The following is a 26,091-nucleotide window of genomic DNA, read 5'->3' on the forward strand; positions in this document are numbered from 1 at the left end:
AGGGCCGAAAGTCCCTTAGAATAAATAAAAAGTTTATTTTGAATGAGATATTTGAAATTAAAAATAACACTAAATCTTCTCTTAGTTTTTCACCCCTGTAACTTATTAAAATAAACAATATAGAAGTTGTCGGGGACTTTCGGCCCTCGCTAATAACGTAATCTTTCATTCTGCGTTTAAATTTTTTAAAAATACTTATTAGTTTTCTCAGGATTCGAAAAAAATGAATCCCCATTTGAACAGCATTGCAGCCGAAAAAACGTACCGATCCTCTTAATGCCTCACCGATTTTTATAACTTAGTTAGTTTTATCGATTTTGCCCATTTTTTTGTGGACCCATGCATAAAAAATATTATAAATTCATTGTGACTTCGAACAATACCGTTCATATTGAAATTTTCAAAATCCGTTTGCATAATTGAAATAAGCACAAAAAACTAAGTTTAACGGTTCGCTTCAATTTTTTGGCCAGACATTTTAATGACTTCAATTTTGAAATTATATTGAAATTTTGAAGACCTCTGAGATTAAAAAGCAGGTATTATTAATAGACCAGGAAGGATCTGTTTTTGGTGAATGTGAGAGGTGGCATTCGGATTTTTGCGGATAAAGTTAGGTGATAACTTCGTTAGTAATAATTGATTTATGCTCCTTCTCAAATATGCCCGGAACATTAATCAAAAAAAAAAAAAAAAATATTAAAAAATTTCAAAAAATTTCGTTTTTTTCTACTTTCTTTGTATACAACTTTAAAAAGATTCATTAGGAACTAAGTCGTATAAAAATAAAACAAAGAAAATTAAATTTTCTATCAGATACAATTGGTTAAAAACGTCTTAATTTAACACCCTTGCTGCAAAATAGCAATAAATATAAAATAAGGGGGCAAAACAAGCCTGTCCTTACCCAATGTTTTTCCATCACTTAGGTTACACTTGGAACCTTCCTAATTCGCTTAGAAAATTTTTGTAATGTGCTAAACCGTCGACCAAATTTTATTAAAATTGACTTACTAGATTTTGCATAATAATTTTGCAATCTAAACTTTTTTTAACAAATTAAAATTTTTAAAACCTTGCACAACAAAAACTAGAACATACAAAGATTTGTCAATTTTTTAACATATAAAGAAGCACTCCACCTATCTAATGCACTTTACAGAATTGAAATCGGATAATTTAAGCAGCCTTAGCAATGTTTTAAAGTTATAAACAATTTTTTGGCTTATAAACAAATTAGTGCTGTATCCAGGAGGGGGGCTCCTTTATTTAGATGGACTTACCCAAGTTTTTTTATGTATTTTGACCCGTAGAACACGAAATTTTTGGGTAACAGTTGATCCGGATGTCGATAAGATTGATATAAACAAAGAACTTGAAGAATTACATAACATCGATTTTTCGCAACATAAAACATTTTTTCTGTATTTCTTGGGCAATTCTAAGCAAAAAATGTTCTTACAAGTTTTTTCGTAGGATGCATAGTTTTCGAGATAAACGCGGGGGAACATTCAAAAAATCGAAAAATTGCAATTTTTGAACGAATATCTTTTGATTAAAAAATAAAATAGCAATTCTGCTGACAGCATTTGAAAGTTTAAGTCAAATTATACCGGATTTAATTATTTGCGTTGCTAAAAATTAATTTTTTTATTATTAAACAAAGCTATTTGTTCATAAGCCAAAAAATTGTTTATAAATTTAAAACATTGCTGAGGCCCCTTAAATAATCCGATTTTAATTCTGTAAAGTGTATTAGATATGTAGAGCACCTCTTTATATGCAAACAAATTAGCCAACTTCTAAATGGGCTACTTTTTGTTCAGAAAGATTTTAAAAAATTTGAACTTTTTTAAAAACATTTATATTGCAAATTTATTAAGCAAAATCTATTAGGTCGATTTTAATGAAATTTGGTAGACCATTTAAGTAAGTTATAAGAATTTTCTAAGCGAATTACTAAGGTTCTAAGTGGCACCAAAGTGGTTAAGAAACATTGAATAACAACAGGCGTATTTTGCCCCCTTATTTTGTATTTATTGCTATATTGCAGAAAGGGTAATACCTTAAGACATTTTTGACCAGTCGTATATCATACAAAATTCAATTATCTTTATTTTATTTTTCTACGACTTTGTTCTAAAACGAACCGTTTTAAAGTTATAAGCAAAGAAAGCAGAAAAAAATCGATGTTTTTTGAAATTTTTAAATATTTTAATTTTTTTATTAATGTTCCGGGCATATTTGAGAAGGAGCATAAGTCAATTATTATTACTGAAGGTGTCACCTAACTTTATCTGCAAAAATACGAATGCTACCTCTCACATCCAAAAATACACGTTTTTTTACTGATTAGCCCTGGTCTATAAGTATTATAATTTATTATTACTGATTATTATAAGTTAATGAACAAATACTCATTTGAAAAATAATCAAATCTATTTACGAAATTGGAACGACCCATTTAGTAATCAAAAGAAAAATCCAGGTCCGGATTAATAAAACCTAAAGTAATTTTGAGCTTGAAACAAGACCCTGTATATTGAAATTTTCAAAATCCGTTTGCACATATTTCGTCGCCTTAGTACTATACCTTGATAACCCCAAAATTGACGTTTTTGAGATAACTAGTTCACAAGATGTATTTTATTTGCCTCCATATTGTGTAAAAACTTGATAACTCTCTCCAAACGGGTTAAGTATTTATTTATGAGTGATGAAAGTTGATAAAACTCAAATGCTCCTAACATTCAGTGCTAAAACTTGACAAGATAAGTTATCAAGTTATTGTTTAATCGAAATAATCGTGAATACGACATACACTGAATGCTACAACTAGCTAACTCTAGTTATCTAGTTGTAGCACGTGTTTTTCTGAAACCATTGAGCTTACCACGTAATTGCTATCTGTTTATTTGGTTCATGTTAATGCAAAAATTCTAGAATGTATTAGCAGATCTGGCAGCCCCCATGGTAGAGGGCTAATTTTCACCAAAATAATGCTTAACATATTAGTTTTATTAAAAAGTTCACTTAGATGCAACGACATGCGACAATACCAAATGTTAACATTATGGTAGTGCTAAAAGTCGATAACTTTAATTTTTCATGTTATTTACCATATTGGAAAACAAATTTTCACCGTGTTCCTAAATAGATCAGTAGCCAAAAAGTTAAGGAACAGTATTTTAGAGCTGCAGAGTGAATTCCGTATTTACCAACATCATGGTAGCAGCACAAATATCTTTAAAATCTTTAAACTCCTTTATCTCAGAAGTACTAATTTCGAGTTATCAAGTTATAGTATTAAGGCGACGATTTGAAAAGAGCACAAAAACTGAGTCTATAGGTTGGCTTTATTTTTTGCGCAGTAAATTTAATTTTGATATTAAATATATGGAAATTTCTAAGAACTCTGAAATGGATTACAATCTTGGATTACAATACATTTTTCATATCGCTCTTGAAGATTGTTAATCATTGCCTTACAAACATCACTTGAAATTTCATTTATAACTCGACGAATGTTATCCTTCTGGATGTGAAACCTGGAAAGTGACAAAATACCTTACAGACAAATTGCAGGTCTTTGTTAACAAATGTCTACGAAGAATTGTTCGTATTTTCTGGCCAAACACCATCAGAAACGAAGATCTGCTACACCTGACCCAACAAAAGAGGGTAGAAAATGAAATCAAATACAGAAAGTGGGGGGTGGATAGGTCACACACTCCGAAAAGATAGTTCCAGTATTGCAAAAAATGCCCTAGAGTGGAATCCCCAAGGAAAGAGAAAAAGAGGTCGCCCAGCACAAACTTGGAGAAGATCCATCATGGACGAGATAAGAAGTCAAGGAAAGTCTTGGAATGAGGTGAAGGCCCTAGCGCAAAATAGAACCCGATGGCGCGTTTTCACTGAAGCTCTATGCTCCACTTAGGAGTTCAAGAACATTATATATGTTATCCTTCAATGTGTTAAGATCATCCGGAATTGGATCCCTGTGAATCTTTTCTTTAAGAATCCCCTACAAATACGCATCAGGTGGTGTAAGATCGAGTGAATTAGATGGATAGCGGTAATCACTTCCTCTTGATATTAGACGCCTTGGGAAGTAGCGTCGCAGCAAAGCTAAAGTTTTTGCCGCAGTATGCGCTGTGGCCCCGTCTTGTTGAAACCACTTTGAGCGGAATGGTAAATTTCTAGCACGGCAAAACCGGCGAAGATCTTGGTAAAAAGGTGTTACAATGAGTTCTCTGTATTGCTGCTGATTAACAGTTTCACGTCTGCCATTTTCCTCTAAAAAGTATGGACCAATTATCCCATGACTTGATATGGCGTACCACACTGTCATGTTTTCACTATAATGAGGTCTCTCAATAAACTCTTGTGGCTTTTCAAATCCCAAAAATTGTGTTGTTTGTTTATTAATGTATCCACTCAATGTTAAATGGCTTTCATCTGAGAACCAAAAATTCATGGGAAAGCTTTCGTTATCGTAAACCATACTCAATGTTCTCCCGCAGTATTCAACTATTTCGCGTTTATCAGCCACCCTTAGTTTATTAACCAATTAAATGCGATAAGAAAAAGCTCCTAACTCTTTTGCAGCTCGGTGGACAGTAGACTTACTTTCTTTTGAAATTCACCGTTGACTTTTCTCAGGAGAAGCCAAGATTTTATCAAGAATCCTTCCCATATTGTTGTTGTCCCTAGAGATTCTCCTCCTTCCAGATCTTCCTTTTCGTTGGGTAAGTATGGAACCAGTACGTCTAAATTTCATCACAAGCAACAATATGCTGCGCTTTGTAGGAGATCGTTTGTTGAAACGTTCTTCAAACCCCGTGGAAACAAATTTTAAACTAGGCCCATCATTTCGCCCTACTCCGTATGAGCGAAAATAGGTCTCAGCAATAAATGATTTTTCTTGAGCACTTAAAACCATTATCAATATAATTGTTACACCACTTTTGTGAGCAAACGTCAAATATTGTTTTGACTTATACAAAATACTTCAATCTCTCCATGGCAACTCTGATCAATAGCTTTCAGTCCGGTATACTCTTTTTTGGGGCATATTGTGTTTATTTGTTTAGGATTCTTCTAGAAAATGTAACACAAGATATTACATAAATTGATAACATTTGATACCATTACATTTGATAAATAAAAAACATTTTTAAATTATTTATTTATTTCTCCACCTTTTTTCCAGCTGTTGAGCATTATTTAAAAAAATAAGAAATCAATACTTTGTTAGCCTGTTTAACGGGCTACCTAAACTAGCTTGTTTTTCCATTCGCCATCCATTCTTAAAGGGATCTAAAAAATAAATTTTCAGTAAATATTCTTCCAAAAAACTTATAAATAAAATGAAAGACAGCAATGGAGACCAAGTTCGGTCAACCACCTACACGATGGACTAACGATTTAAGAAGGCTAAATAAAAACTGGATGAGAGCAGCGCAAGATAGATGGGGTTGGAAACACGAGGAAGAGGCATATGTTAAGCAGTGGACTTCAGACCTCAGAAGCTGGTTAATGAAATTTTTTTTGAAAGCAACAAAATATCATGGCCATGCTTTCAACGATGTTTTTTACCTAATACTCCTGATACCTTTTGGGGATATCATCCTTCTTTCAATGAATTTAATGTAAAGAAGAAATGTTTGCTGATCTAGAGTAAGTCAAATATTATTTAATTGTTCATAGAACGTCTAAGCCATTTTCTTGAATTCCATTCAATTTAACCTTGGAACAGACGCAGAATGCAGACGCCGGTTCAAAAGCTTCCGGTGTTATCAAATTAACCCATTCATTTTCAGCTAGAAAGAAAATGGTCGATTACACAAGCAATTCGGTTAATGCCATCCCCTCTTTGTGAACACACACACAAGCAATTCGAACTGCCATGATATCGAAACTCATGGAATATTATGGGACAAACCAGAAAGACGGTATTACTAAAGAACTTATAGTCCATTGAAAATTCTAGTAATAATTTATCCTCATAACTTGATTTTTCCAAGAGAAATCCGCAAGTTTCAAGATTAACCGCAAGTTCAAGAGAAATCTTTAGAAAACAACAAACTGGCATATTTATGTTTTCGTGGATCTTAAGAATGCATTTGATAGGGTCAAATTAAAGGATGTTATCCATTTGTTATACTCAAGAGAGGGACCTCTAGGAATAATTAAAACGATCGAAAACATCTACCAGAACAACACAATAAAACTAATAGTAGAAGATGAACTAAATAACCCAATTGAAGCCGACAATGGGATAAGACAGGGCGATTCTTTGAGTCCTTTATTGTTCAACCTGATCATGGATGAAATAATAAAAAAAGTAAGAACTAAAAAACGATACCAAATGGGAGAAAGAAAACTTAAAATAATCTGCTATGCAGACGATGCAATACTAATCTCTCAAAGTGAAGATGATTTACAACGTATGCTGCACCAATTTAACATAACCGCCAGAAAATTTAACATGTCAATTTCCCCAAAAAAGACAAACTGCATGGTTATAACAGCAAATCCAATAAGACATAAATTGGAACTGGAGGGTGAGATAATAGAGCAACTGATGGAGTTTAAATATCTAAGCATCACCTTATCTAGTTACGGAAGGCTCGAAACAGAAGTGGAAGATCAAGTGAATAGAGCAAACAGAGCCGCAGGTTGCCTCAATGACACAATATGGAGAAATAAAAATATCTGAAAAGAAATGAAAGGCAGAATTTACGAAAAAGTCATCAGACCAATAATGACATACGCGGCAGAAATACGACCTGATACAGAGAGGCCAAAAATATTGCTCGAAACAGCGGAGATGAAAACCCTCCGAAAAATCGATGGTAAGACTCTATGGGACAGAGCTAGAAGTAGATACAGATATAAGACGGAGATGCAAGGTGGACAACATTACTAACCGGGTAAGAAACAGAAGAATACAATGGAATGACCACATAAGCCGAATGAAAACAAATAGGGTAGTAAGGACGGCAAGAGACGGTTTCCCAATAGGAAGACGATCAGTGAGAAGACCACTAAAACGATGGAACGACAACTTACTTTTGTTTTTTAACCAAGAGGAGTGATTCAAATTTACCGCGCCGTAATGCTTGTTTCTAATTGGTCCAACCGCAGGCAAGTTTACTCCACTGTTATTAAATTTTGACACTAATGACATTCATGAAATTTTGGCACTTCTGTCATTTTATAGGTTATTTAAGTATATCGGCGAGTTTTTGTGTTTTCTGCATTAGTACTTTAATTTTTAGATTTTTAGTCTACTTTTATATAAAAACAGTTGTTTTTAGAACTCTTTAGCGATGTGTTAGTATGATATAATATGTATGCATTATCATCGAAAGGTGATATGATCAACGAAAAAAGAAGATGAATTTGGTGACTTTTCTAGTATTTTTCTTGGGTGTGAATCTGTCTTTTTAGTTTACTCCTCTTGGTTAAAAAATCAACATAGAGGCACATTGAAGGAACAGACAGAGTCATGGCTATACAAAAAAAGAAGAAGAAGAACTTGATTTTTTCAAGCAGTACACTAACCCTTCCTCGCCAGATTTATCTAAAAATCATTTGCGTAATATTTATTCAGTACAGACTGTAAGAGATGAGGTTTTTGATTTTTTATCTAAAGTTGAAAACACTGGTGAACGACAACGAACCACATTCTTTTCCGATAATCAAAATAATGAAGGTATAGGGAATGTTTAAGAAATACAAAAGTAATACCATGAAATATAATTTATTTACAATACTAAAGTACAGGGTGTTCCATTTAAGAAAACTCCGAGATTCGACCAACCCTGTATACTAAAATTAAACATGTTTATATTAATAATTTTCATTAATAGTATAGTATAGTTGATCCAAAAGATGGCATAACCCAGACATCCAAAGTGAAAGTTATCCTTCAACACCAAATTGTTCTATATGGTCCACACAATGTCCAGAAAAAAGTCACACCATTTTGAGCGTCGGGTTTGGGGGGAGAGGGGGGAGAAATCGGTAAATTCGTAGTTTTTTAAGTTTTTCGCCAATATTTCTAAAACTATGCGGTTTAGCATGAACAACCTTCTATACAAAATTGTTCTACATTAAATTTGAAATAAAAAAGGCCCTATGCATAATCTTTCTAAAATGAATGGTTCCAAAGTTACGGAGGTAGTATAGTATAACTGGTCCAAAAAAAGGCCTAACCCCAACATCCAAAGTAAAAGTTTTCCTCCAACACCAAAATGTTCTATATGGTCCACATATTGTTCAGCAAAAAGTTACACCATTTTGAGCGTCCGGTTTGGGAGGGAGATAAGAGAGAATTAGGTAAATTAGTAGGTTTTTTACGTTTTTCGTCAATATTTCTAAAACTATGCTTTAGCGTAAACAATGTTATATACAAAAATATTCTACACGAAATTTAAAACAAAAAATGTTGTACACATAATTGTTATAAAATTAATGATTCCAGAGTTACGGAGGCCGAAAAGTCGAGGTTTTCGATACTTTTATATTTTTTGGGCAATATTTATGATATAACTATACCAAAAACCCAGACATCCAAAGTGAAAGTTATTCTCCAACACCAAATTGTTCTATATGGTCCACACAATGTTCAGGAAAAAGTCACACCCTTTTGAGCGTCGGGTTTGGGAGGGGGGAGAGGGGGGAGAAATCGGTAAATATAAAAAGTATCGAAAACCTCCACTTTCACCCTCCGTAACTCTGGAACCATTGAATTTATAACAATTATGTATAGAACCTTTTTAATTTTATCTAGAACATTTTATTATAGAACATTCCTTACGCTAAAGGAAGGTTTTAGAAATACTGACGAAAAACGTAAAAAAAAACTACTAATTTACCGATTTCTCCCCCATCTCCCCCCGAAACCGGACGCTCAAAATGGTGTAACTTTTTACTGAACAATATGTGGACCATATAGAACAATTTGGTGTCGAAGGAAAACTTTTACTTTGGATGTCTGGGTTAGGCCTTTTTTTGGACCAATTATACTATACTACCTCCGTAACTTTGGAACCGTTCATTTTAGAAGGGTTATGCATAGGGCCTTTTTTATTTCAAATTTAATGTAGAACAATTTTGTGTAGAAGGTTGTTCATGCTGAACCGCTTAGTTTTAGAAATATTGACGGAAAACGTAAAAATTTACGAATTTGCACATTTCTCCCCCCTCTCCACCCCAAACCCGAAGCTCAAAATGGTGTGACTTTTTTCTGAACATTATGTGGACCATATAGAACAATTTGGTGTTGAAGGATAACATTCACTTTGGATGTCTGGGTTTGGGTCTAACTATAACATACTATAATATTGAACTATACTAAAAATCATTTGAACATAAATAGAGGTTTTGTTGTCAAACCACTACAATTCCACAGGGTGTGAATGTTGCTTCAAAATTAATAAAAAACGTAATTGTGTTTTAAACTACACCGTATAACATTACAAAACCTCATATTTTTAGAAATAAGATATCGAGGAGAATCACAAAATGTAAAAATACAGTCGAACCCGCTTATTGGAATAGCCTTCGTGTCAAGCAAAAATATTCTTATAACCGGGATATTCTAATAACCGATCATTGTTGGCTAGCCGTAATAAGTGTAACGAATATACGTAATAATAGTACATACTACGTTAATATCTACAGGGTGTAACAAAAATACAGGTCATAAATTTAATCACATATTCTGGGACCAAAAATAGTTCGATTGAACCTAACTTACCTTAGTACAAATGTGCACATAAAAAAAGTTACAGCCCTTTGAAGTTACAAAATGGAAATCTATTTTTTCCAATATACCGAAAACTATTAGAGATCTTTTATTGAAAATAGACATGTGGCATTCCTATGGTAGTAGTATCTTAAGAAAAAATTATAGTGAAATTTGGGCATCCCATAAAAATTTTATGGGGATTTTGTTCCTTTAAACCCCCCAAACTTTTGTGTACGTTCCAATTTAATTATTATTGTAGTTCCATTAGTTAAACACAATATTTTAAAAACTTTTTTGCCTCTTAATACTTTTTCGAAAAGTCAGTTTTTAACGAGATATTTTGAATATTTGTCAAATCCACCACATATTTGTATATGGCTAAGTACGATTATGGGGACTTGGTAATAATATGAAAATTTATTTAAGATTTACATTTTTAGGTATATTTTGAACCATATTAAAAAAGAAGTAATATCTCGATAAAAAGTGCCTTCTCGAAAAAATACAAAGAGGCAAAAAAGTTTTAAAAACACTGTGTTTAACTAATGGTACCGCAGTAAAAGTTTAATTGTAACATACACAAACATTTGGGGGGTTTAAAAGAACAAAACCCCCATAAAACTGTTATGTAAACATATTAAAAAAGAAGCCACAACTCGATAAAAACTGCCTTATCGAAAAAATACTAAGAGGCAACAAAGTTTTAGAAATATTAAATTTAACTAATGGTACCACAATAATAATTTAATTGGAACGTACACAAAAGTTTGGGGGGGTTTAAGGGAACAAAACCCCCATAAAATTTTTATGGGGTACACAAATTTCATATTAATTATTTTTTAAGATGTTCCTGCCATAAGAATGCCACATGTCTATTTTCAATAAAAAATCTCTAAGAGTTTTCGATATATTCGAAAAAATCGATTTTCATTTTGTAACTTCAAAGGGCTGTAACTTTTTTTATGTGCATATTTGTACTAAGGTAAATTAGGTTCATTCGAATTATTTTTGGTCTCAGAATATGTGATTTAATTTATGACCTGTATTTTTGTTACACCCTGTATATGTATATGGCTCTAGGTCTTTTTATGTCAATAATACAATAGCGTAATGTATTTAATAAAAAACCAAATTACATTATATTATGTGGATGCATACAGTAATTAATATAATATGTACGCAATATATAGATTATGTAAATATTTTCGTATTAAAATACATAATGTACTTAATAAAAAATTATTTATTTAGTCTTGAAATAAATCGATAATTGTAGCTTGTTTTTTTGTTACATAAGATACTAGTCACTTTTGTTGCTCTGAATTATAAAAATTAGAAAAGTTTACAATGGTTTGGCCATCCCGAAAACATTTTATAACTTTACAAGCGATTAGAATGGGCGAACTGTTTCTTAAAAACTTTATAACAGGCAACTTGGCAATATGTATAGTTTGTAGACAAAGGAAATTATTTTACGACTGAATTTATCGGTAAACGATTGAATTGGTACTCATAACAACGCAATAAATTATTTATTACCTATCTGACAAACCCAAATAATATAAATAAATCAGCACTACCTACAGGCCTTCGAAACCCTTGGCGAGAAACCATAATAAAAGACATAATTAAAATTTTTAGGAAATTAGAAATTGTAGGTAAAAATTTATTCGTTGACCTGAATAATATTCTAATAAGCGGTCTTGTTTTGTTAATACGTATTCCAATAAACGGATAAATTTATTAGGGAGTAAATGGAAACGTTTCGGGACCTCGAATTTATATTCCATAAACCGGGATATTCCTATAACCGGTACTCTAATAAGCGGGTTCAACTGTATACAGTCTCTCATTAAAAAAAGAAGCTATAAGCAACTTCCGGTATAATCGGAAGTAGCAAATAAATGAAAATATTTTCAGTCAACAGCTCACTCTTTAGAACCCCCTTACTCCAATTTTCATGATTCAATTACCTTTAGTTCTGTAGATATTTCTAATCGCCCGTTGATCTGCCTCAATCTGTATTTTAAGGAGAATATTATTCAAATGGTATGGTTCACTAAGAGATATAATTAAGAGCAAAATCCCGATAGCTGTGAAACAGAAGACATTTGACCAATGCGTTCTCCCTATTATGACACACGGAGCAGAAACTATCACCCTCACAAAAACAACAGCACTTAAAATGCGAGTGACACAAAAGCGCATGAAAAGATCGATTCAATTCAAGGAACCAAGACCTAAGGAAAAGAACAGGTGTATCACTGATATCGTCGAACGTATAGTCAATTTGAAATGGAATTGGGCAGGGCTAAAAGACTCGAGATGGACCAGAAAACTAATTGACTGGTGCCTAAGAGAAGACAAACGCAGTAGAGGTCCACCACCAACACGCTGGATGGACGAAATTAAACGAATGTCCAAGAAATGGCAACAAAACGTAAATAACCCTGGAGATTGGCAAAAATGAGAGAGACCTATGTCCAGCAGTGGACGGAAGAGGTTGCATGATGATGATTATTCAAATCATATTTTTACATACCTGAGGTCCAAGTCGTAAACAGGAAGTTTACTTTTTTCCTCGGTGTTTTTTGATTCAGGTATTTTATCGTTTTCTGTTTTCGATTCTATTTTATCATCTTTTTTACCATCATCAACTCCGGCAACTTCGATACTTGTTTCCTTTTCTTTAATCTTTTTGGAGGATTGTTTTTGTCCGTTAGTTTTCTTTACTTTCATGATGTAGGTATCTAAAACAATATTAAAAAAAAAATAGAGCGTGGCACTTGCGGAGTGTCGACAGAAGTGATTTCTTATATATTCGATTATATTCGGTTCGATTCAATTCGATTCACTTCGATTAGATTTAATTTTATTTAACATGTATTAGTCTAGGCGCCAGAGGGGTCACCGTGTCCTTTTCAATTCCGATGGACAAACTCAATGGTTTCTTATGGATTTTTGGCTGCTGATTACGAATTTCGAGGGTGGATTTCGATCCGAGTGGTCAAAAAATTGTTATAAACAATTTAATTGTTTATAAGGCTCTGGCTCATAAACTAAAAGAGATCCAAAAAATGTTTCGGATAAAATTTGTTCCCTAATAAAAACGAAGAAAAAAACGTTTACTAAACTTAAATCCAACAATAAGAACTCAAGATATTGTACCTAAAATTCGTGCACAATGCAAATTTCAAATTGCAAAATTATATTTTCGCAGCTTTATCGATCGTAACTCGGCTTCTAAACATGCAATGAGCCATGGAAGGTTCCGTTTTAAAGGTTTATTAATAGGCTTCCAAACAAAGGTTGCTAAATTACTTTATCATCATTCGTTTAAAAGTTATACCCGTTTGAATTATTAATTTTCTTAAAAAAATTGTACATTAATTTGTTTATAAAGGTTTCAAGCAAATTTGAGCTATAAATATTTATACTTTAATTAACGATAATGGTAGAACTCAAATGGAACATTTTGAGCCGATGAAAATGTTCGTAAGTTTATTTTTGGCCAAGATATCGATATTTTAATGGCTCGCTATGAGACGCAAGATCGGCTCACAGTCAAGTAAGTATTTTTCGACGCTTTATCGATCGTAACTCGGCTTCTATGCATGGAACTGAGCTTTTCAAGGTCTTATTTTAAAGCATAATTAATAGACTTCCAAACAAAGTTTGTCAAATTACTTTATCTTCACTTGTTTTAAAGTTATACTCGTTTGAAGTTATAATTTTCTTAAAAAATTTGTACATTAATTTGTTTATAAGGGTTTTTAGTAAATTTGAGCAATAATCATTTCTACTTTAATTTACATTAATAATAGAAGAACTCAAGGTTCGTAGGTTTTTTTTTGGGCCAAGATATCGATAATTTAATAGCACGCTCTGAGGCTCAAGATCGACTCACAATCAAGTAATATCACGGTAAAGACACTGATCGACTGCTCTCGTGTTACACTATTTTGCTCAGGAGGCCACTATTTTGTTCATGCGAACATTTTCGTAAGCTCAAAATGTTCCTTTTGATTTCTTCTATCATTATTGTTAATAAATTTGCTTGAAACCCCTATAAACAAAATAATGTACAATTTTTTAAAGAAAATTTGAAATTCAAATGGGTATAACTTTAAAACAAATGAAGATAAACAATTTAACAAACTTTGTTGGAAAGCCTATTAATTAAGCTTTAAAATGAGACCTTCTAAGGCTCATTTGCATGCGTAGAAGCCGAGTTACGATCGATAAAGCTTCGAACAATACTTATTTTGCAATTTGCAATTTGCATTGTGCACTAATTTTACAATATCTTGAGCTCTAATTGTTGGATTTAAGTTCAGTAAACGTTTTTTCCTTCGTTTTTTATTAAGGAACACATTTTGTTTGAAACTTTTTTTATAATGAGCCAGAGCCTTATAAACTATTAAATTGTTTATAACAATTTTTTGAACACTCGGATCGAATCCACCCTGGAAAATCGTAATCAGCAGATAAAAATCCATAAAAAACCGTTGAGTTTGTCCATCAGAATTGAAAAGGACACGGTGACCTCTATTTGGTGCCCAGACTATATACATTATCCTATAATTTAATACAGATAATATAATATATTATATACTTGTGATTTTACCCGTTAATTTTAGGATTAACCAATTTTCAGTAGTAATTGCACAAGAGCTCTAAAGTTATCGAATTTTTCCCGAGTGACACTTTGAGAGTTTTAATTTCACGACCCAAAGGGGAGTGAAATTATGTCAAAGTATCACGAGGGCAAAAATTCGATAATAATTTTAGAGATTGAGTGCAATTTGCTGCGATTATTTCATGAATAAAACTGTTCAAAACCAAAATTTTATTGTAATTTATTTATGTAAGTACAAATTAGTACAATTACACACAGTTGCTATAAATATTTGACGGTTGAAAGTCATCACTTTTATAATTTTTAAAACATTAATTGTCATTAATGTCACTGAATGTATTTTTTCATAGCAACGAAGGGCATCTGACGTAATATACTTGACGACGGGATATTATCAAAAATTATCACTTTAATTTTTATTTCTGTAGCTTTCTATTGGCCAGAATCTCCTATGAATGAAATAATCAAAATAATTTTTATTTCAAATTTTTAAATAATAAACGTCTTACATAGGTACATCTAAAACAAGTAATAACTATAAATAAACTTACATAAACCTTTTAATTATTTTCTTAATAAAGTAACCAATATTTTTTTTAATTTGGCGAGTACACAAAGTATGTACATTTTATACAGGGTCTCCCAAAAGTAGTGGAACGGTCGAATATTTCCCGAACTAAACATCAGATCGAAAAACTGAAAAATACGTTTTCAATCATTTTCAAAAATCTATCCAATGACACCAAACACCAACCCCCACTACACCCCCTGGAGGTGGGGTGGGGGGTAACTTTAAAATCTCAAATGGAAACCACCAGTTTTTCTTGCTAATTTTAATTTGTTACATAAAAGTAAGCAACTTTTATTCAAGACATTTTTTTGAACTGTGAATAGATGGCGCTATAATTGGGAAAAACCATTTATCCTGATACCATAGGTAAATTATAGAAACGGTCTAATATCTCACGAAATACACTTCCAAATGAGAAACTAAAAAACAGATTTTTAATCTTTTTCGAAAACCTATCGAATAACACCAAACATGACCCTCCAACCCACCCCCTGAATGTGGGGTGGGGGGTAACTTTAAAATCTTGAATAGCAACCTCCACTTTTTATTACAGATTCGGATCTGTCATGAAAAATTAAGTAACATTTTTTCGAAACATTTTTTAGAATTGTTAATAGATGGCGCCTTAATTGGAAAAATTCGATTTATTAGCGCCATCTATCAGAAATTTTAAAAAATGTTTCGAATAAATGTTGCTTAATTTTTTATGACGAATCCGAATCTGTAATAAAAAGTGGGGGTTGCTATTTAAGATTTTAAAGTTACCCCCACCCCACGTCGAGGGGGTGGATTGGAGGGTCATTTTTGATGTTATTCGATAGGTTTTCAAAAAAGATTAAACATTTGTTTTTTGGTTTCTCATTTGGAAGTGTATTTCGTGAGATATTAGACCGTTTCTATAATTTACCTATGGTATCAGGAAAAATCGTTTTTCCCAATTATAGCGCCATCTATCCACAGTTCGAAAAAACGTATTGAATAAAAGTTGCCTACTTTTATGTAACGAATCCAAATTTGCAAGAAAAACTGGGGGTTTCCATTTAAGATTTTAAAGTTACCCCCCACCCCACCTCCAGGGGGTGTAGTGGGGATTGGTGTTTGGTGTCATTGGATAGATTTTTGAAAATGATTGAATACGTATTTTTCAGTTTTTCGATCCGATGTTTAGTTCCATATATTCGACCGTTCCACTACTTTTGGGACACTATATATAAATACTTCGTGCTTTCAATCATCTATAATAGATGGTAGACTCTATAGGGCTTTTCATCGATTGTCATTTGTTTCGAGCTTCTGTCATGTGTCACATAATATTAATATATCTACGTCATACGTCTTTGGTTTGTATCATTGGTACATACTAATAACGTACGATGTAGATAAATTAATATTATGTGACACATGACAAAAGCTCGAAACAAATGACTGTGAATGAAAAGCCCTATTTATTATTAGGTACTCCCGTTAAAGGGGAGGCCGTTAGACAAAAGTATACAAACCTTTTAAAAGCGTCTAATGAATTATTCCTTTTAAAATATACTCAAATTGTATTTTAAAACATCATGTTTATTTTACATAATAATTAATTTATAATATGTCATTTATATTTTATTAATGCCTAATTTAAAATTATGCAACGTATGCCTTGCTGATATAAATACAAACATATTAATTATTATTTGAATATAACATACAGTCGGAAAAATGAAAGATTATATCCATGAACGATCACATCAATCACATATTCTGTATTTGCTGTCTTTTTCCATAAATCTCAAAACGAGAGAGAGAGAGAGAGAGAGAGAGAGAGAGAGAATTGCCTTTGAAAAGGAAACAATAAATATTCAAAACTTAGTGGTCGGGATTTTTGCTTATGCAAAGATTGTTGCATATCGGGATTTTGGCCTGTCGGGATTTTGGCGTGTCGGGATTCTGGCGTGTCGGTGTTTTGGCCGTCGGGATTTTGGATGTCGGGATTTCTTGCGCCACCGACTCTACAGATAGAGATACAAAAATGTGGCCATTTTAAAATAGGTAGCTATTAATAAAATATTAAAAATTTTTCCCCAACGCTCTATGAAAATGATTTATATGGTAATTGCAATTACCAATTATTATTAAATCTTAATTAAATGAATAAATATTCACTAGTAATACCACTAGAGGTCAAATTATTTCCGGAAATTTTTTTGAGATCATGAATATTTTGAAAATTTCCCGAGTCGCAGACGAGTGAAATTTTCTAAAAATATTCATCATCAAAAAAAAATTTCCGGATATTAATTTGACTTCGCGTGGTATTCGGTAAGAAAATTCCACACCAAATTTGCATTTGAAAATCCAAAGCTGCATGAACAGATTAATAGCGCGCCATAGCTTTGTCAGCAATTATTTAGGCTTTCAAATTCGTAATTTCTACTCATTGTAGTTGCATGGGAATACCATTTTAAGATAGAAAATAGTATATTCTTCAATTTTACATAAGTTTTGAGTAACTACAAGTGATAGAAAATGAATCAAAACTAAATTATGTAAACAAATAAAAACCAGTCTGTCAAAAATGTTCTGTTATTGTAAACGTGAAAAAATTTCCACTATAATTCGCTGTTGGGTACCCCACGAGCAAAAAATTTCCGATAAAATACCTCCGTTGCCATGGTGATCTGTCAAAATAACGTATTTTGATTGGTTCAAAATTACAGGTGTGGAATTTTCCCAGAAATTAACAAAGTAAATAACAAGAAATAAAAATACAACAAAAAAATCTACTAAGCAATGTCAATAATAACTAAAATGACGTGCGTATGCTAATATCAATACATAGTATTGCTATTAAAAATTAATTAAAAGCAGACATTTTTGCGAGATATGGTAAATAACATGCAATAAAAGGTAGGTACAATTAAAACAATCCATTAAATAATATTAGCAAATAAAACATTAAATGATTTTTGCACAAAAAAAACTATTATTACGTATAAAGAGTTATTAAGTGACGTGGAATCAATGTCTAGAGGTGTTTATAAACAAGAACAAAAAAAAATATAAATCTATATTGTCAATATTAGTCAATATGAATGAGTCAGATTAAATTAAATTATTAGAGTTTTTTTACCAAGCAACCTAAAAAAATTGTTTAATTTATGAATATTTGGTATTTTGATAACGACTACCGAAGTGGAAGTCGAAACGTCAATAAATTAATTTCAAACTGAAATTGCGACTTTATTTCCCAAATAAAACAGTATATTACATAATTATGCCACAAGAAAATAGCTTCAGAACAATACATATATACTTCTTTTCATGAGCATTTTTCAGTGCGTCACAAGTGATAGAAAAAAAGGTAAGTCCGTGATAATATACATTATAGTGACATGACATTTTAGTTAAATCTGACAGTTGTCAAATTTTATTTACAATTTGGCATAAAAACAAATCAATTGTGTTTATTGCATTTATAAAATGGTATTTTCTTTGATTTATATAGTCTTTTAAATTGTTCAGATTATATTCGTAGATATATTATACAGTACGTAAGTCGTTCAGCTGGGCATAGGAAATATACATTGAGAGAGTTGTGGCAACTGCGCTAACCTGTGTTAGTTGAAGCCTCTGTTCGAGTATGAGTTTTTGGTGCAATAGAGCTGTTAGAATGATTAGAATGAGTGAGTTTTGAATCAAAGATGTCCATAAATAAATCAAAAACAAAGTTTATGATTAGTGAGTTAATAATTTTACTTTAATTTTTAAAATATGTTTTATTAAAAACTAATTTTAAAACTAAACAGTTTTCCCATTCCCTTAGGAAAAAATTATATAGCTACTGCATCATTACTGCATTGTCATATTTTAACGTTTATTTGTGTCAGTCGAAATGAGTTGTCAATTTTGAGGTTCATGCACCTTAATGCTAACAACCATATTGTCATCGAGAGAGCTCAGTTGCCACAATTATCTTAATATAATACAATGTATGTATTTATGTATCTAAATATATACAATGTACGTTCCCTATGTCCAGCTGAACGATTTACGTACTGTATACTTCGGAAATTGTTTTATTATCGATTATATCGCCATCTATTGACAACTAGAATAAATGTTATAAATGTCAGAGACGAAATGTACTCACCGACGTGCGTTCTTTTCTGTCACATACAATTTAACGCGTTAGAAAGAAATCGAAAAACTGTGACGCACTGAAAGATCCTCATGAGAAAAAGCATATACTTAATATGTAATGCCCGGTTCATAGCGTCGTGGGTCATTTATTTCCCAGTCTCCATTCACACTCCCCCCCTCTCTCTCTCTCTCTATGTCTCTCTCTCTCTCTCTCTCTCTCTCTCTCTCTCTCTCTCTCTCTGACATTCCCGTGATATTGTTTTTCGTTTTCCTCGTTTTTTGTCCACTCAGCAGGTGGTTACCAATTTAGAATTAATTTCGGCAGACGATGGTCTTCATTCTTTGTACATGTTCCTACGCAATAAGCTATTTTCGCTGTACTTATGTATTTTATGATGCGGGTTATTTTGGTGACTGTATTCAACATTTGTTTCAGTGCGTCCATTTTTCCATCTTTGTCACCAAATAGGTAAATATGAAACATGATGAGATTATCTTTGCACCTTGTAAGGTAAATTCATTTTAACTCCTCCTATGCACAAGTTTTTCGATTGCAAGCAGCTGATTCCTGTTTATTTTCGGCAGCACTTCAGCCTTATTAGCTCATGTCCGTCCAATATATATTTTGTCATGTGTTTGACCGGGTATATTTTTCTAATGTAAGTTGGGTTGTCTTGAGAATCCAGATTTTTTCGGTCGAGGAAGATGCTTTTTGGTACTCCCTCGACCGGATTTGAACCGAAGCATTTTGTAGCTGATGCTTTTCTGGAAAGTTCATCATCTCTTTCATTGCTATAAATTTCTAGATGATCTGGAACCCATTTCAGTAAAACACTGTTATATTTCGTCAGTCTGCAGAGTTCCTGTCGGCATTCCTTTATTAGCCTAGTGTCCATCTTTGGGCTTATGAGAGTCCCCATGGCCTATAATTTCTCTTGTATACTAAAAGATTGCAAAATCTCTAACTGAAATACAGAGGTATATTCTCCTAGTGGAGTAGAGAAAAATGAATATTGCCATATATCAGGGTAGACTCTTCTGTGTTGCCAGCTCTGTATGTAAAAGTAATTATGTAACATATTTATGTAGGTTTTCTTTAAAGACAATCATAATAAAAGTCTGTTTGATGTTTAACAGTTTTAATTAATAAAATAGATGACTAAATTATTGATACTATTAAATTGACGAAATGTAAAAGTTTAAAAGTGTGTAATTGCGACCAAAATCTTACGTGTTCTTATTTTTACAAAAAAAAAATGTATTTATAGATAATTTGCGTCTAATAAATATAATACCCTTCTTAATTCGTCTTTTTCTAAGTATTATCCCTAAGAACGCGTCTGTCGTCGCTGTGATGTTATAATCGACTGCCTGTATTCGTTCTAGTTCCCTACGCTAAAACCAACCCTCTTAGGCTAATCTCTTTTTTCCTGTAAAAGAACCCAATTAAAATTGGTTCAAAGTATGGACCGACCCGCCGCCGTCTTTTTCCAATAAACTAAAACTATAAAGTTAAAAGTAGTCCGCTGCCGTCGCCGTAATCCCCAATTCGTTCTGCACATCTGGGCCAACGTCCATATGTGAGACCCTTATCCCGTTCTCGTACTAATAATTAAGAAAAATGATATACAGGGGAATTTAAAATATAAGGTAAACTATTTACAATCCTACATTTAGATAAGATCTGGTCTGCAAAAAAAGAACATCTGAGATGAATGTGGCAAAAGCCGAATGGAAAACTAGGAACGAGATCGATTTTATGATCACTGACAAGAAGAAAGATGTTACAGTTCTAACCCAGTTTTCAACAGATAGCGACCACTGAATGGTAAAAGCCTCCATAGAAATAGACCTTGACAAAGAGAGATACCGCATGATCAACAAAAAGTACACAATTACCTGAACAAAGCCTAATAATATGAATGTATTTGAAGAACAGATCAACAGCATTCTCGAAAGAAATAAGAATACAGACCTAAATGGTAATACCTTTAATGGCATTATAATAGAAGTGGTAGAAGAGAGCCAAAAGATACACTGCCAAAAAACATCACATAACAACAGAATAAGTCACCAATTACAAGCATTAATGGAAGAGAGGGCAAAAATGCAGAGTAATAGAAGTAAAAAACACCATAAACTTAGAGAGATGAGTAAAAGAATACAAAAATGTATTAGGACGGACAACCGAAAACATAAAAATAAACAAATTCAACAAACAATTGAAGATAACAAGAACCTCAAAGTTCTAAGGAGAAAATAAAAAATGGCAAAAAAGAAATAAGGAAATTAAAGGATAGGGATGGAAATATCATCACAATAGAGATGAATTAGAGATGAAGTGTAGTAGGAGACTTCTATACAGAACTATACAACAGCCAACAAAACCATGATGAGCAATTAGAAGATTCAGGAAAAATATTAGTCAATCAAGGATCGGAATTAATGCCTGATATCTCAACAAGAAACGCATTAAGGAAAATGAAAAGAAATAAAGCTCCGGGAGAGGAATAAAGAAAATAAAGGAGCTGTCTGCGCCAAAATGAAACACCTACAAGATGGCACAGTGCACTTACCATCTTATTACATAAAAAGGGCGATCCAACAGACCTCGATAATTACCGACCCATAAACCTATTAAACCACATCTACAAGTTATTCACAAGAATAATAACAAATAGACTGGAAGCAAAATTAGATTTTTACTAGCCTAGAGAACGGGCAGGTTTTAGGAAAACCTTTGGCACTAACGACCCTCTCCACTGCATAAAAGGGACTATAGAAAAATCCATCGAATACAACCGACCATTGGTCCTAGCTTTACATCGTCGACTACACAAAGATACCAAATCTCTAAAAATCAAAAGAAGAATTAGATAGGGAGATACTTTATCACTCAAACTCTTTACGGCAGTACCTACTGGAACATACTTTTAAACAATTGGAGTGAGAAGCCAAAGGAATAAAAATATCAACGGCGAAATGCTCTCCCACCTGATTCGCAGAAGACATAGTTCTTATAACAGACAACTGAAAAGAAATTAGAACTATGCTTACTGAGTTAGATGCCGCCTGTAAGAAAGTTGATTTAAACATTTTGAGAAAGACACAATATATGACAAACCTGGTACCAAGCGAAAATCCAAAAGTCGACTTCAACGAAATAGCATTGGCCCATAAATATAAATGCTTAGTTCATGAAATCCAAATTGCCAGGGATAATCAAACTGCCTTACTACAAAGAAGGATCTCCTTAGCATGGGCCGCATATGGATCTATATTAGACATCTTCAAGAGCAATATGCCAAATTATCTGAACAAGCAGACGTCGACTAATGTGTGCGTCCAGTCATGACTTACGGCGCCGAAACACTATCGTTAACCCAGGCTACAACAACCAAACTTAAAGAGTGGCCCAAAGAAGAATGGAACGGTCACTACATGGACTGACTCTCAGAGACAGGCGTCACAGATATAGCATGGCTGAAGTGGAATTGCGCGGGCCATGTAGTCAGAATGAAGGATGGGAGGTGGACCCAAAAAATTACAGTGTGGAGACCACGAGAAGACAGAAGAAGTAGAGGTAGACCACCTACACGCTGGACAGATGACGTCAAAAGGGTTGCTGGAAATTGGTTGCAGGGAAAACCGACAAAACTGGAAGAAATTAGGAGAGGCTTTTGTTCAACTTTGGATTCAGAAGGGTGGATGATGATGATGATGATGATGATGATGATGATGATGATGATGATGATGATCATGACAAAATGGATAACAGCATTAACTAATTCGATTTTTATACACTATAAGTTAATTTCGTTTACCTGGTACTTGTTCCTCTGGGAATTTATTTTCTTCAAGTACATAAGTTTGCACATTTGGTGGAAGTAGCCCTTGTTTAATTAACCGTTGCCTTTTTCTTAGCTCTTTTCTAGAAAGTCCCGGATACACTCTACCATTGTAACCTTCAGGACCAGCGTAACCATCCAAGCCCGCTACAGCGCCGATTCCTGGTAATGAAGCTCCTGCATATAGGCCTCCCCCTGATCTACCTTTAAAATACATTATAATCATTATTATTAATAGTTGAATTAGAGCACATAATATGTTTAATATGTATCACATTAATCATCAGCTCTTTCATTTCCATAAATTCCCTGATAACCTGGAACCCATATCATTGTAATTGCTATGCTCCACCAGTTTACCACACTTAATGTTTATGAGAGCTCCATTAGCTGCTTGACTATCTGTGCATAATATTTATCCAGTTCAGTTCGAAAGCTCTCATATTAATTTCTCTTGCATACTGCCCGGTTGTAAAAATCTCTGCTTGAAATACAGAGGTATATTGTCATAGGGAAATAGAGCCGCGTAAATTTCTTTCTACCATTACCGAATATTCCTGCACCTAATCTTTCATAATTTAGAGTCGTCTGTATATCAGATTTAATAGTCTACGTCGAGAATTTCTTTTACCTCATACCTCTCGTTGGCGAATGTACACTTGGAAAGATACTTCAGGCTTGTATCAGGCTGCTTGTATATGGTCAAAAATTATCATCAATTTGCATCCCTACTTTCATTTATTATAATACTATGTCCTAATCTAACTGGTACGTTGCTTGGGTTAGGTTTTTTGGCAATCTATAATATGCCATCCTGGCTTCCTCTCTTAATGATTATAATATCGATTATATGTGAAGAAGGGAGATAGATCTAGTAGAGAATTCATAGTTGCCGTCGGTATACCCCTCATAGTACCTGTGATTTCCAGGAAAGCATGTCTTTGCACCTTACTTAGTTTTACGATGGAACTTTTTTGCTGCACCTTTGGCCACCATATCACTGATGCATTATGTAATTGTGTAGTTACCGCTCTCTTGGTTATTTGTTCTATTTACTGATCCCAAGTAAGCCTCAAGTCTAATATACGATATAAGATACTTCGATTCATTCGCCAGATTCAAATGTGTAAAAAGCATTTTTTTTAATCTAGAAATCAAACATAAATTGTGTATCACTTATTTAATTAAAGTTTTGGGTACTTCGGGTACTTTTGGGTACTATTTTTACGCCCAAATTTTTTTTTTACAAATTTCAAAATTCTATACCCTGCTTTTAAACCAGGACTAGTAAACTCAAAAGACAGATTTACACATAATAATGTCACTAGAAAAATCACCAAATACATCTTCTTTTTTGATTGATCATGTGGGGCTTCGACGATAATCCATAAATATTATATTATACTATAGCTTTAAAAACAACTCTTTTTTACATAAAAGCGGACTAAAAATTTAAAAATTAAAGGAAAAACGCAGAAAACAAAATAAATCGCCGATATAACTTAATTAACCTATGAAATGCCAATAGTGTCAAAATTTCGTAAATGTCAATAGTGTTAAAATTTCATAACAGCGGAGTAAACTTGCCTGGTATCAGTAATTGTAAATAAACATTAAACGGAATAGTTGAAGTGTTTGTCATGATGATAGAAGAGGCTTGGCAACATCAAGCACAATTTCAGATTCGGATAGGAATTTGGTAGAGCAACATTTTAAGTCAATACCTTCTTATGAAAGTCACTACTGTAGAAAAGATACAGGTATGAGATACCTTCCTTCAACTTATACGCTTTCTGAACTTTATCAGGAATATAAAAAAATGGATTCATGTTGATAAACAACCTGTTTCACGATTTATTTACGAAAGCGTCTTTCATTCGTTAAACTTAAAAATTAAAATGCCCAAAAAAGACACATGCGCCACATGTGATTGATATAATATGTTAATTAGAGCTGCTGAGGCAGACGAAAACTTACAAAACATAAAAAAGGAATTAGATGAACACCAGTAACAAGCTGAAATGGCTTATAATGCAAAAAAGGCAGACAGCAAAAGCTCACGTCAAGACCCTTCAAAGTTAGTATATAGCTTTGACCTTCAGTAGTGCCTTCCAACTCCGAATCTACAGACATCAGTTGCTTATTACAAAAGGCAACTTTGGACATTTAACCTTACCCTCCACAGATGCAAATATCAACATACTTTCTGTTAAATGTGGCACGAAGCCATTGCCACAAGAGGCGTAAAATCAAATAGCATCGTTTCTAAGCAAACACGTTAAACAGCTTCCATCCACGACCAAAACAATTACATTTTATTCAGATACATGTGCTGGACAAAACAAGAATTGTTATGTATCTGTCATGTTCATGCTTGCGTTAAAAGAACATTCCAGTCTTGAACACATTGACCATAAATTCTTAACTCCTGGTTACACTCATATGGAGTGTGACAGCGACCACTCGATTATCGAAAAAAAGGAAAACCGATATCCTCGTCCCATTGAACATCCAAGAGATTGGATGAATCTCGTAAGGCTTTGTGGTGTCGTAAGACCCTTTGACGTAACTGAAATGGACATTTCCGACTTTTTTGAATACTCTGCTCTTCTCAAATCAGTTTTCCAGCAAAGAAAAATTAATGAAGATGGGCAGAAAGTTATGTGGAAGGACATTAAATGGTTATGATATACCAATGTTCCTGGCCAAATATTATACAAAACATCCCTAAGAGAAGAAGAGCCATTTCAATCTTTAAATTATTTAAGAAAAGGAAAAGAGTGGCCGCGGCATGTTAACGTACCAATGTCTTACAAAAATGCCAATGCGATTAGTAAAGAGAAAAAAAGAACCTAATTGAGTTGTTGCCATATATAAATCAAACCTTTCATGACTTCTACAAAATCTTGCCTACTACAGATAGTGTAAGGGATATTTTCCAGATGCATCTGACCACGGGGATAACTAGCAGAGGGTAATTACCGAATAATAAATTACTAGTAATAATAATTATTACTAGTAATTTATTATTGTTTAGACGTTTTTAGATTAGATATGTTTTGTTTGTACCTAGGTTTTAATAAAAAAAGTTTGTGAAAAAAGGTATATGTTCTATTTTTTTCAAAAAATATTCGATATACTCAATATT

The 26,091-nt window shown here is 33.1% G+C and overlaps 1 protein-coding gene across 1 annotated transcript in view; it reads right to left on the bottom strand.

Moving 5' to 3' along the window:
• Positions 1–5,172: 5,172 nt before the first annotated feature.
• Positions 5,173–26,091, bottom strand: part of LOC114325162 (uncharacterized) — a 102,497-nt gene continuing 81,578 nt past the window's right edge. The window contains exons 5-7 of the mRNA XM_050650098.1: positions 22,920–23,147; positions 12,303–12,510; positions 5,173–5,319 (exon numbers count right to left, since the gene is read on the bottom strand). Coding sequence (XP_050506055.1) covers positions 5,310–5,319; positions 12,303–12,510; positions 22,920–23,147 — 446 coding nt within the window. The 3' untranslated portion in view covers positions 5,173–5,309. The remainder of the gene's footprint in view (positions 5,320–12,302; positions 12,511–22,919; positions 23,148–26,091) is intronic.

The sequence above is a fragment of the Diabrotica virgifera genome, chromosome 5 (genome assembly GCF_917563875.1).
Source record: "Diabrotica virgifera virgifera chromosome 5, PGI_DIABVI_V3a".
Lineage (NCBI taxonomy): Eukaryota > Metazoa > Arthropoda > Insecta > Coleoptera > Chrysomelidae > Diabrotica > Diabrotica virgifera.